General features: G+C 45.4%; 1 protein-coding gene across 3 annotated transcripts in view; it reads right to left on the minus strand.

The window, feature by feature from the left end:
• Positions 1-13,035, minus strand: part of lrrc9 (leucine rich repeat containing 9) — a 225,406-nt gene that overhangs the window by 173,168 nt on the left and 39,203 nt on the right. For all 3 annotated transcript variants that reach the window (XR_015080189.1, XM_086002874.1, XM_086002873.1), the window contains exons 6-7: positions 8,937-9,000; positions 6,263-6,333 (exon numbers count right to left, since the gene is read on the minus strand). Coding sequence is in view for 2 of the 3 variants with exons in the window: in XM_086002874.1 (XP_085859000.1) it covers positions 6,263-6,333; positions 8,937-9,000 (135 nt within the window). In the remaining variant the exon portion in view is untranslated. The remainder of the gene's footprint in view (positions 1-6,262; positions 6,334-8,936; positions 9,001-13,035) is intronic.

Raw genomic sequence — 13,035 nt, forward strand, 5'->3', positions numbered from 1 at the left:
GTCGGTGTCCATGCGGAGAGTCTCGGACCTCGGTGTTGGAGATGACAAATGGCCGTTGCATTCTCAGATGCAACAACCATCTCATTTCTGTAAAAGAAAGAAGTTTGATGAGGTCTTGAATTCAAGACCTCATCAAACTACAGAGAAGGTCACTGTGCGACAGCTTCACAGGGCTGTCAAACGATGACAATTCATCTGTCAAAACTTTGACAGATGAAACGTCATACATTGATGTCCTCTGCAACCGGCTTTCCCTTAATTGGCCTGCTAAGCCCGCTGGGCGGGTTTAACAAGGTCAACCAAGGGAAAATAGCATGGGTTGGCCACAAATCGATGGAGGCGGGACATCGACCTCCAACGCGCCCCCATTGGCAAAATCACCCCCATGATGTTTATAATCTCCATTTAGTGACAGAAATGTGCAGCTGCAGGTTTGACTGTGTATCACAGAATCACAGGTGATGGCCAAGTAAGGAAGTAGCAAATGTAATATATTACTATTCAATCTCGTGTGGCATGGCAAAATCATGGAGTCTGAAGGTGAAGGGTTATATGGCAAGGATTAATTAGATCAAAGCACACAAATGTAATTGAGTCCCCATTTTAAAGGCTTAGGGGGAGAAATTCAGTTGGTTGCGCCACCCGTTAGCGCCTTAAGAGGGCGATAAGTGGGGCGCAAACCAGCTAGCGCCCGGGCGTGGCGATACCTGCACCTCTTGCGAAATTGAGCGGACATTTAGCGGCGGCGCTAAACCGCAACGCCCGCTCAGCTGCGCACGCAGATCCTGATGTCATTTCAGAGTGCAACGCCCTTGGGGCGCCCCGGACCGGAAATTCAGTGGCGCCCCCCTCCTTTCCGCCTGTTGCTCCAAACGACAGGTTGACTGGAACAGTTCCCAGTCGCTGTGGGGCTGGGGAGGCGCTATTTAAAGGGAGCTCTTCCTGGCTTCTTTGTGGTAGCCATTTTTGGACCACTCGTTCTGAGAGAGAGAGAGAGAGAGAGAGAGAGAGAGAGAGATTTGCAGAGAGACAAAGGGAGAGAGATTTCTGCATTGAGTCAGCGCTCGCTGAGGTACTTTTGGCTTCTGACCAGAACTTTGTAGTTGCTTCGCTTTTTCACTGGCATAACTTTGAGTGGCCACATACTATGGGGGCTGCAATGGATGGGAACGTCGTGCTTCTCCATTACATTGAGAGGGCACAGAGGCGCAGAGAGAGAGTGGCAATCATGGCCAGACGGAGGAGGGCCAACAGGCGACGGCACACGAGACCTTACGCTCCCAGGGTTTTCCGCCAGCAGTTCTCATACATCAATATGACTGAGGAGCAGTGTTTTCGGAGGCTGCGATTCAGCAAGGATGTGGTCACTGAGCTCTGCCACCTGCTTCAGCCAGATCTACTGCTTCAACTGAGGAGCAGGACGTCTCTGTCGGTGGCAGTGAAGGTAACAGTGGCTCTCAACTTCTATGCCACCGGCTCCTTTCAATCCGCTACTGGGGACATTGCCAATATCTCCCAGTTCGCAGTGCATTGCTGCATCCGTCAAGTCACGAATGCCCTCTTTAAAAGGAGACGACAGTACATCTCCTTCCCCATGACCCCGGACAAGCAGCAAGTACGCGCAATGAGCTTTACAAGAATAGCGGGCTTCCCCATGGTGCAGGGCGCCATTGACTGCATGCATGTGGCTTTGCGGGCGCCGCAAGAGAACGCCGAGGATTTCCGCAACCGAAAGAGGTTCCATTCGTTGAATGTCCAGTTGGTCTGTGACCACAGACAGCTGATACTCGCTGTTAATGCCCACTTTCCAGGCAGCCTTCATCCTGCACCAGACTTCTGTGGCAGACCTTTTCAAGGCCCCGGCTCACCCAGGAGGCTGGCTTCTCGGGGACAAGGGCTATCCTCTGTGCACCTGGCTGATGACTCCGCTCCGTTCGCCCAGCACCCCTGCTGAAGAACGATACAATGAGAGCCATCAAGCTACCAAGAACATCGTTGAGCACACAATCGGCATGCAAAAGCAACAGTTCCGCTATCTGGACCATTCCGGAAGAGCCCTTCAGTACTCACCTGAGCGAGTCTCCCACTTCGTTGCTGTGTGCTACATGCTGCATAACCTGGCAATCCTCAGGACTCAGCCAATGCCACCAGACATTGGAGCACCAGCAGAGGAGGAGGAGGAGGAGCAGCAGCAGTACCAAGACGGGAGGGGGGAACGAAGTGCAAGGGCCGTCTGTCAGCGGCTTATAGCAAGTCGCTTCTAGGCCCACTCTGAGGGAATGGCTTCTGCCATTCAAAGAACCTGAATGGAACCGTGCCGCAACCCCTAAGCCGGTCAAGGCAACAATTAGTTCAAAGAGCAAACATGCACATTCTGAATAAAGACACTTCTATTTAAACTGTGTACCCTTCCCGCATGACAAAGTAATAGAAAGAAACCCCCCAAAAAAGTCAGTCACATAACTGGCTCTCACAACCTGGAGACAATGACCAAAACAGTAACAAAAATATGACCACGATCCTCGGCCTTCAATAAAACAATTAACATGTTGCCACACCTCCTACTTTTTGCCCTTCAAGGGTGATCTGCTTCGCTTGGCCCCTTCCCACCCTGCAGCTCCTCCGTAATGGGACCCCAGTGGCTGCAGCAAGGCTGGGGGAAGGCTGCTGAGTGTCAGAAACTGAGACTGCAGATGCCCTTGAGGGACGGCCTGGACCAGCTCTGGGCCTGGAGGGCCCGGCTGCTGACTGCTCCAACTCTGCATGGGCGGCAGCAGTCAGTCCTACAGGTAGTGGCAGCTGCAGTGGAGAAATGAAAGTGTTGGCAGCAGGAATGCTGTCATCCCGAGAGAGGACAGCAACTCCCTGTTCGGACGACATGCTGGCACTCCCACGGGGCAGCACTGCAACATGCGGAGCAATCTGTTGGAGCACAGATTGCTGGCCTGCTGCGGCGCGGTGAGGGCCCCGGGGAATCCTGCCCGATGCAGCGAGGGTGGCAGCAGTCAGTGCTCGTGTGGCCTCAATCTGCATCTGCATGAGACCAGCCACTGACTGCATTGCAGCACTTAGCAATTGCGTGGCAGCTGCCTGTGCTGCGCCGAAGTCCTGGACACTCCTTGCCAGTAACTCAATGGAATCTGGCATCCTTGCCACTGCAGCCATGAGCTCAGTGTGCCTGTGCTCCGCCTGGGCGCTCATTTCAGCGAGGAGCCGCATCTCTTCTGTGCTCACTGTAGCAGGACTCGAGGCCATACTCTCCCTCTGGGGAGAGCTTTACCCCCGAGCTTCCCTACCCCCCACCCCCTTGCGTTGCTGCAGCCCGCTGGGCCCCGGAGCTTCACCCTTCTCAGACCATTCCCCCCTACTCCCCTCCAGGGAAGACGTGTCCCCATTATGGCCATGGGCTGCCTCGGCTGAGGGTGGCACTGATGGTCCGGCTTCCTTCTCCTCGTCGCCTTCAGAATCACTCACAGTGGCAGCTTGAGGGCCCGCCTCCTCACCTGGTGATTCAGCATCTGAAAGCAGGGAGGTACAAGAGTGGCTTTAGCGTGAGGACAGGGTGGCAGCAAGGGAGGCATGAGTGCTGCGATGTACTGATTTGGCTCGAAAGCGGCAAAGGATGCTGGTGTGAGGAACAAGTGGAAGGAGAGAGGTCAAAAAGGTGATGACCTTACCATTGCTGTCCATAACGGGGTCGGCATCTCCAGTGGCGACGGGGCCAAGCATCCCGCCTGCCATAATCCGTTGGGCTCGCTGCTCCAGATCGGTCAGGGCTTGAAGGTGAGGCCGGCCTCCCCCGGTCCGTTGCTGCTGCCTCCTATTATGCGCCAGCTTGCCCTGCAAGAGAAAGGACGGGGTCTGAGTACAGTGTGCAGCCCTGATCTTGGCTGCAATGCCTCCCATGGTCGACTAGCCCTTACAGTGTGCAAAGTGCTGAACGTGCGTGTGAGTTTCCTGAAAGGGCCATAGGTGTTGGATGAGTGCTGGGCATTTGGGGCTTTCAGGACCCTTTGGCCATAAAGTGAGGTCGACATGCAGGGATGAAGAGGATTCTGAAAAGGGCACTCACCCTGACGACCCGAGTGAGGTCGTTGAACTTCTTCCTGCATTGCACAGGGGTCCTAGGCACCATGCTGCTGGAGGTCACTCTGTGGGCCACCTCGCTCCAAGCTTTTCGATAGTCGCTGGGCAGCGGCCTCCTGCCACTGTCCGGGTACAGGAGAGATCGGCTGCGCTCCACCGCGCCAACCAGAGCCTCCAAGACACCCTTGCTGAACCGCTGCGCTCACTCCCTGGCCCTCTCCATGGTCCTTGGCTTAAGTATGTGGCAACAGGTCTGTCGAGGCCGAGATTCAGGGCTCCGATGCGCAGGGTGTGGCTGCAATTCAAGATCGACCCTCTCCTTTAAGAGCTGACCGGCGCCAGCGTGTCGGTGTGCAATCGCTAACTGACAGCACCTGCGCTGCGCCCGCCCTCGGAGGTAGCGCCTCGCTCCTCCGGCTTAGCACCTTAAGACAGTCATGCAGCGCCTGTTTTAGCGCTCCAATCACCTCCTGGGGCGAAGGCGGCCAATTTAGCAGTAGGTGGCGACAATTTGCGCCGGGTGCAAAATTTCGCGCCCGGCCGATATTAACGCCCCAAACGGGACGATACCAAATTTCTCCCTCTTACAGTCAGACCTTATTTTCAAGGACGGAGTCTGATCATAACTGTTGCTCTGCATGTTCACTTGTTGTTGTGAAATAAAGCAGCTTACAAAGTATTACAAAATTATAAAGTATTTAGAGCACGGAAACAGGCCATTCGCACAACGGGTCAATGCTGGTGTTTATGCTCCACACGAGCCTCCTCCCACCCCTCTTCATCTAACAATTTTTTTCTGGCCTCATCTGATGAGGTGTTTTCTCTGTCTGCCTTTGAAAAGATTGGGGAGGCATGTGCTGGCAAATGCAAAAGACATGACTATCCGGTTCACATAACATCAGTGTTACATCCCTGGGTTACGCTATTATATGGGGGCATATGATCCACTTGTAGGAGTAACTGACATCACTAAACCGGAAAGGTTTCTACAGTAGGCCTGAATTTGTAACACCCACTTAATAGTTTTCGGCTGTATTTTGTTTTATTACAGTCCCTACCACTCACATCATTCACCCTTATTCCGGGGCCGGTGCCTATATCAGGCAAATGGCGCAAATTAATTTCAAAGGCACCGCTTATAACACCTGCAATTTTGGAAAATTCAATAAGTTTTTCGCACCTCGCTAAAGTATGATTAAGTACCGTTAACTATTTACCTCAGTACTGTAGTGCCACTGTAATGCAAAATATTTAATCAAAAAGGAATCCATTTAACAAATCTTGTCTACTGAAAGCATTGCCCCGCCCCTTTTATCTGTTTTTAATGCTCCAGGAACAACTGATTGAAGCTGCTCCAAGTCTCCACTTTCTGACTGCCTCCCACAGTTGTTAACAGTGTGAACAGCTGATGGAGACTTCAGGCAGCTTCAATCAGCTGTTTCCTAAATACAGATGATCTGTTGGTTTCCAGTTAAATAAATGATTATCCGAAAAAGAGGGGCCAGAGAATCAATACATTTTACCAATAAGCATACTCGATCAGAATGCGGTACTGTACTATATTACGTATAGTTCACCTGTTTATAACCAAAAGGGGTTGACTTTCACAAACCAACATGATTTTCTCGCTACTCCGGCTGATTAATATTATGGAGTTATTACGGTCAAGTTTTGACTAGAAGATGAAGTGAATCCCCTGCCTTGTTCTGTTACAGATTGAACAGTCACCCTTTGAAGTGTACCAGTTTGATAACTTTATGATCAATAGGCATAAACTACAATTTCACACAGAATAAGTATAACAGATTCAGTGTTGAAAATCACACATCAAAGAAAGGCATAAACAATAAAACAAAGTTAGATTACTGGCATGTTAAATTAGTTCTAATTCTGTCCTGTATTTTGCTCAGAGTGGTGTGAATTGCATAGCCATTGATACTAACAGAGACCCAAAAACACAACACAACACTCAATAACCAGTTTTGCTTTACACTAAGAAGTCCGATGGATTTGCCGTCCACCGCGTATAGCAGGCAAATCTTGTTAGCACGAACCGCTATATGCAGTGGGGAGTGTACTACCAAAACCCATCTTTCAACCAACAACTTTAAAAGCAGAAAGATTCGGATAGAGACTGTTATCAATGCAAAATGAGCTCAAGTTGTTAAATATGTACCTTAAAGGAGGATATTCTATTTCCTGAGAGGTTGAGGCATTCGAGCTGAACATTAAAGTCCAAAGAGTTACCTGAAATTTAAAATATTGTTTTAAAAGGTTTACATAAAGAATTATTTTATTGAAACATTTAAAATAATATTGTATTTGATGAAATTAAAATAAAAGGAAAAAGGATTCAAGGTAGTAATTGTGCATTTATGCAGCACCTCAAAGTGCTTCACATGCAATTAATTACATTGCGGTTTTGTGGCTATTATGTAGGCAAACATGATAGTTATTTTGTATACAGCAGGATCCCACAAACAACCAAGAGACAAATACAGTAACCAGTTAGTCTATTTTTGGTGGTATTGCTTGAGGAAGGAATGTTGGCCAAGACACAGAAAAAACTCCTTATGCTTCTTCAAATAGTGCCATATGATTTCGAACATCCATTTCTAGCATCACAGGTTAACCTCTCATCAGAAGAACAATATAGTTCCCAGAGTACTGCCTTGGTGTTTCAAACAAGATTTTGAACTCAAGTCCTGTCACGAGGCTTCAACCCCCAACCTTTTGATTCAGAGATAACAGTGTTATCAACTGAGCCAAGCTATCATAGAAATTACAGCACAGAAGGAGCCATCACCGACTCGCGGCTCTTGAACTGGAGCTATCTATTCAAATTCCATTTCCCTAATATTTCATACATCCGTTTATATATATTTTTTCAGTGAAATTATAGCATGTGCCTCAAGTGACTTGTGGTAAAGCATTCAACATTCTAATAAACACCTGTGAGGAAAAAAATCTTCTAACTTCCCCCTTCATTCTTCTAGTGACAATCGTGAGTTTACGTCCCTTGTTACAGATTTGCCAACTAGTGGAAACAACCTTTCACTATTTACCCTCTCAAAGGGCTGGATTTTGATACTGGAAGCGTGTAGGAGGCGGGACTACAACTTTTGGGGTTGTAGTCCCGCCTCCATCAAGTTCTAGCCAACCCACGCAATTTTCACGATTGACCTTGTTGAGCCCGCCCAGTGGGCTCAGCAGGCCAATTAAGGGCCACCCGGCAACAGGTGACGTCACAGATTGACATTTCATCTGGCAAGAGCTTTTGACAGATGAAATATCAGTGTTTGACAGCTCTTTGAAGCTGTCAAACACTGACAATCTGTACACTAAGTTAATTCCTTCCTCTCAGGCTGATTTAGAGATCTCTCCAGAACAGAAAGCTGAATGCTGCAACTTTTGACAGCTCACGGCCATTCTGCTTTCTGTGCCGGTGAGATGAGGGACTCCCGAGACCTGAAGGAAGGAAGGCTGTAAAGGTAAGTAAAGGTAATTAAACTTCTTTAAACACTTTACACACACTTACCTCTGCACTCATGCACCCATCACTCACCTGAACACCGGCCATCTCAAACCTTCCAAGCCCTTCAGCCTGACGGTCCGCCTCGCTAACTTGGCGTGGTTTGGAGTTGTTGGGAATCCCACACTTCAGGAATAAAAATAGGCATTAGGCTAAAAACTGCCTGTTAACTACCTGTTAACAGGCAGTTAATTGGCACTAATCCCCTTCCCATCTCGGGGAGGCAGGTCCCAGCACAGGTCAGGTATCCACTTCCTTTGAAACTGGCATGGAGGCGGGTTGGGGGCAGGATGGGTTCATGCCCCCCAATTTCGCGATTTTAATCCCCCCACACGCCTCCAATCCCGCCTCCACGCCCAATGAAAATCCTGCCCAATGTCTTTCGCAATTTAAAAACTCCGATTAGATTCCATCTTAATTCTCTAGTTCAGTGAGAAAAGCCCCGATTTTCAAGCTTTTCTTCATAACTATAACAATTAATTCCTGTAATTGTAAATGAACTAAGTAAAAAATGGTCAGCAACACGATTATAAAAGAAAACAAAACCAAACAAAGAAAGACATGATCATAGTCCTAACATTTAAAATGGACTGTGCTCAGTAATGAATTAGCCGATTGTATTATCACCCAGTAGAAGGTTGCAGGTTGAAGTTTAAAAAAAAACTAATAATTAGACTAATATTTTTCAGTTTGGTGAGTTTTATCTGTTCTCAAATGCACTAACAGAACACAACTGGCACCACTCAAATTGAATTGTAACTCTCATCAGCTAATGAAGCAGTTGCACTGGCATTCTCCACAGAGAGGCCTAACATACAGAACATTCGATCATCTGAGTTGAAAGAGGTAGAAGACAGAACATTATAAATGAATGAAATATTTATGTTAGGTACCCCAGTAAGGATTTTACTTTCATTCTATTAAGAATCTACTCTAGGTTTAGTTTTTTAAAAAGATACCAAATGCTCCTTTGTAGTTCTAAAATCATAAAAAGTATGTAATCACTTAAAACAGATTCTTGGTCAATAAATAAGCCAAACGCATTTCAAATTGGTCTCTATAGGAATGGTGTGGCGATGCCAGTGTTGGACTGGGGTGGACAAGTGTAAGAAGTCACACAACACCAGGTTATAGTCCAACAGTTTTATTTGAAATCACAAGCTTTCGGAGCGCTGCTCCTTCGTGACTTCACCTGAAGAAGGAGCAGCGCTCCGAAAGCTTGTGATTTCAAATAAAACTGTTGGACTATAACCTGGTGTTGTGTGACTTCTTACATCTATAAGGAATAACAGATGTAATAGAATTATTTTATACTTACTAATTACATCAATTAAATTAGCAGCAAGATTCAGCTCCTTCAGATGCTTCAATGTATTTAGTCCCTGCAGTAAAAAGGAATTACATGTTTATACAGATTCTCCCATCATCTACTCTAATTTTTCCTTTCTATACATCTTCCCATTTTGCCCCAAATTGTTGAGATACTAAGGCTATCCTATTAAAGCTCCAGTTATAATCTTCTGCACTCAGTAAAGGCACCCTCAGTTACAAAATTGCCAAATACAGCATTTTAGTATACATTTTAACTGATGGTAATGCTCCAGTTCCTCAAAATAGTTTTAAAACAATTTTTATCTCCTCCATGTGTATAAGATACAGAAACATATACCAATTAAAACCTAGAATCACTCTATGGAATAATGAAGCTTTTAAAACATAGATCACTCTCAGGAATGTATGGTGTGCATGAGGGATGCTGGCATTGGGAAATGAAACACATTTCAATTTCAATTTCAGGGACCAAGTATCAGCATCAAGCACTCGCAGGTAAAATATGGCACATATGCTTTCACACCCAACAAGTTTAACATTGATGTGAATGAAACAGCTCCACACCAACATGAAACTTGGAGTGTGAACCGGGTGTGAAGGTCTGAACTGAACCAGAAGTGGAGCACTGCCTTCAGCGAGTCTCACACTACTTTGTTCTGGTGTCAGATTGACTCTTGTAACTGGATTCAAGCGGCATTTTCACTTCAACTACAGCCTCAATGTGAAACAAAACCACTTTGCACTGAGGCTACAGTTATAGCGTGAACGCACCCTTAGATGCAGAGTAAAACACTCTATACTCTGCCCCATCCATGGGTCAACTCAGATGAACATCCACTACTGAATTGCATCACTCTGAAATATTTCTATTCCACCTCTTCCGTCATCCTCGTGATCTCTTGAAGTGAAATTTTACTTTAGTTTGTGTTCCAGTCTTGTCCCACTATGAAGTAGAATGACAGTGCCCAAATTAATTTCAAGTAGAATCACAGAATGTTTCGGCACAGAAGCATTTTGGCCATCTAGTCTGTGTTGCTGTTTATCATCCTCTATATAAAAACATTCTAATCGCCCTTTAATGCTTTTTGTGATCATTTTATATTTGCACCCTATTGTTATTGTCTTGTCAATCAGTGGAAACAATATAGCACCACTTACACTATTATAACCCTTGATAATCTTGAAGAGCTCTTTTCAAGTCATCCAATAACCTTCTCAGCTTTAGTGAAAAAAATCCTAATACCGTACTCAGGTCTCCCTTCAGAATGATAACCCTACCCACCCCCATAACAAAAATGAATCAATTTTGTCTAATATTTAGCTGGGTGTTGTCTTTCTTAATTTGGTCATAGTAAATAAGAGGGTTACATAGGATTACAACAACTGATGCATTTTGGAAAGAAAAATTAGTACGGCAATATAAATTGAACAGTACAATTTTAAATGGGGTGCAGGAAGAGAGAGACCTGGGGTGCACATACGCAAATCATTGAAGGTGGCAGGACAAAAGTTGATAAGGCTGTTAAAAAAGCATATGGAATCCATGACTTTATAAATAGAGGCATAAAGTACAAAATCAAGGAAGTTATGTTAAACCTTTAAAAATCACTGGTTAGGCCTCATCTAGAGCATTGTGTCCAATTCTGGGCACCACACTTTAGGAAGGATGTCATGGCCTTCGAGGGGGTGCAGAGGAGATTTAGCAGAATGGTGCCAGGGATGAGGGACTTCAGTTATGTGGAGGGACTAGAAAAGCTGGGATTGTTCTCACAAGAGCGGAGAAGGGTACGGGGAGATTTAATAGGTGTGTTCAAAATTATGATGAGTTTTGCTGCAATAGGTAGGGAGAAACTGTTTCCACTGGCAGAGGGTCAGAATCATAGAAACTTGCAGCACACAAGGAGGCCTTTCGGCCCATCATGCTGCTCTTTGAAAGAACAGTCTGCTTAGTTCCACACCCCTGCTTTTTGTCTGTAAAATCTGTAAATTCCTCATCCTCAAGTACCTGTCCAATCTGTTTCCACCTTTTTAGGTAGAATGTTCCAGATCCTGACAACTGAGTGAAAAAGCTTTCTCCTCTAGATCTTTTGCCAATGATTTTATATCTATGACCTCTGGTTACTGGCTAGAGGGAATAATGTTTCTCTATTTTTCTTTTTAATTAATATATTTGTTCATGGGATATGGGTGTCACTGGCAAGGCCAGCATTTATTGCCCATGAGAAGGTGGTAGTGAGCCGCCATCTTGAACTGCTGTTCTTTATAGCGGTTTGGTACAACCGAGTGGCTTGCTAAACCATTTCAGAGGGCAGTTAAGAGTCAACCACATATATAGGCCAGACCAGGCAAGGACGGCAGATTTCTTTCCCTAAAAGGACATTAGTGAACCAGAAGGGTTTTTATGATAATCTGGTAGTTTCATGGTCACAATTACTGATGCTGGCTTTTTAATTCCAGATTTATTTAATTAACTGTATTTAAATTCTCCAAAGGTGGGATTTGAACTCATGTCTCCGGATCATTAGTCCAGGCTTCTGGCATTACTAGTCCAGTAACATAACCACTATGCTACTGTTCCTGGTATCAAAATTTCTGATCATCTTGAAAACCTCTATTAGGTCACCTCATAATCTTCTCTGTTCTAAGGAGAATAGTCCTAACTTTTCCATCTCGCCTCATAACTGATATCCCTCATCCCTGGTAGCATCCTGCTCAACCTCCTCTGAACCCTTTCTAAGGCCTTTACATCTTCCTTGAAGTGCGGTGTCCAGAATTGTCCCCAATACTCCAGCTGAGGCCTAACCAGTGATTTATAAAGTTCTAGTATGATCTCCTTGCTTCTATAGTCTATTCATCTATTTATAAACCCAAGTAACCCATATGCCTTTTTAACCACATTATCAACTTGCCCTGCTACCTTTAAAGATTTGTGCACATGGACACCAAGGTATCTCCGCTCATCTACACTTTTCAAAGTCATGGCACTTATGGTATGCTGTCTTTCCAGATTAGTCCTCCTAAAGTGCATCACTTCACACTTCACCACATTGAACTCCACCTGCCATGCTTCTGCCCATATAACCATCCTGTCTACAACGAACCTCATCATAAACTACTACATCGCCAAGTTTCATATCATCTGCAAACTTTATAATGCTGCTCCCTAAACCCGAGTCCAGGTCATTTGTAAAAACTGAAAAGAGTAATGGACCCAAAACTGACCACTCAGAAACACCACTGCAAACCACCTCCTAGTCTAAAAAACATCCATCCACCACCACCACCCTCTGCTTTCTGTAACTAAGCCAATTCCGTATCCATGCCACCACTTTCCCCTTAATTCCATGGGTTTCCATCTTCTTAACAAGCCTCCTATGTGGCAATTTGTTGAATGCCTTCCGAAAGTCCATATATACAGTATCTACTACACTACCTTCATCAACCTTCTCTGTTTTCTCATCAAAGAATTCAATCAAGTTAGTCAGACACGATTTGCCTTTAACAAATCCTTGCTGGCTCTCCTTGATTAACCCATGCATTTTCAAATGAAAGTTTATTTTGTTGCGGATAATGGTTTCCAATAACTTCCTCACTGCCAATATTAGGTGGACTGGCCTGTAGTATCCTGGTTTATCCCTCTCCCCTTTCTTGAATAGGGATATAACATTAGCAACCCTCCAGTCCTCCGGCACTACTCCTGTATCTGATGAAGAGTGAAAGATTGTGACCAATGGCTCTGCTATTTGTACCTTTGCTTCTTTCAGCAACCTAGGATACATTCCATCCGGACCAGGTGACTTATCAACTTTCAGTAATGCTAATCTTTTTAGTATGTCTTCTCTGTCTATTACTGTCCTGTCCATAATTTCCATTTCCTTTTTTTTTTTAGTGTAACCTTCACATCATCCGCTTTCTTTGGTAAGACAAGATACAAAGTACTCATTTCATACTTTAACCATGTCCTCTGCCTCTACATGAAGATTTACCTTTGGGTCCTTAATAGGCCCAACTTTTTCCCTAGCTAACCTCTTGCACGTTATGGCCTAGAAATTTGTTTCGGGCGGTGGCACAAAACGGGCGGTATC

The sequence above is a fragment of the Somniosus microcephalus genome, chromosome 12 (genome assembly GCF_052327205.1).
Source record: "Somniosus microcephalus isolate GS21.2 chromosome 12, FLI_Smic_1.0, whole genome shotgun sequence".
NCBI lineage: Eukaryota > Metazoa > Chordata > Chondrichthyes > Squaliformes > Somniosidae > Somniosus > Somniosus microcephalus.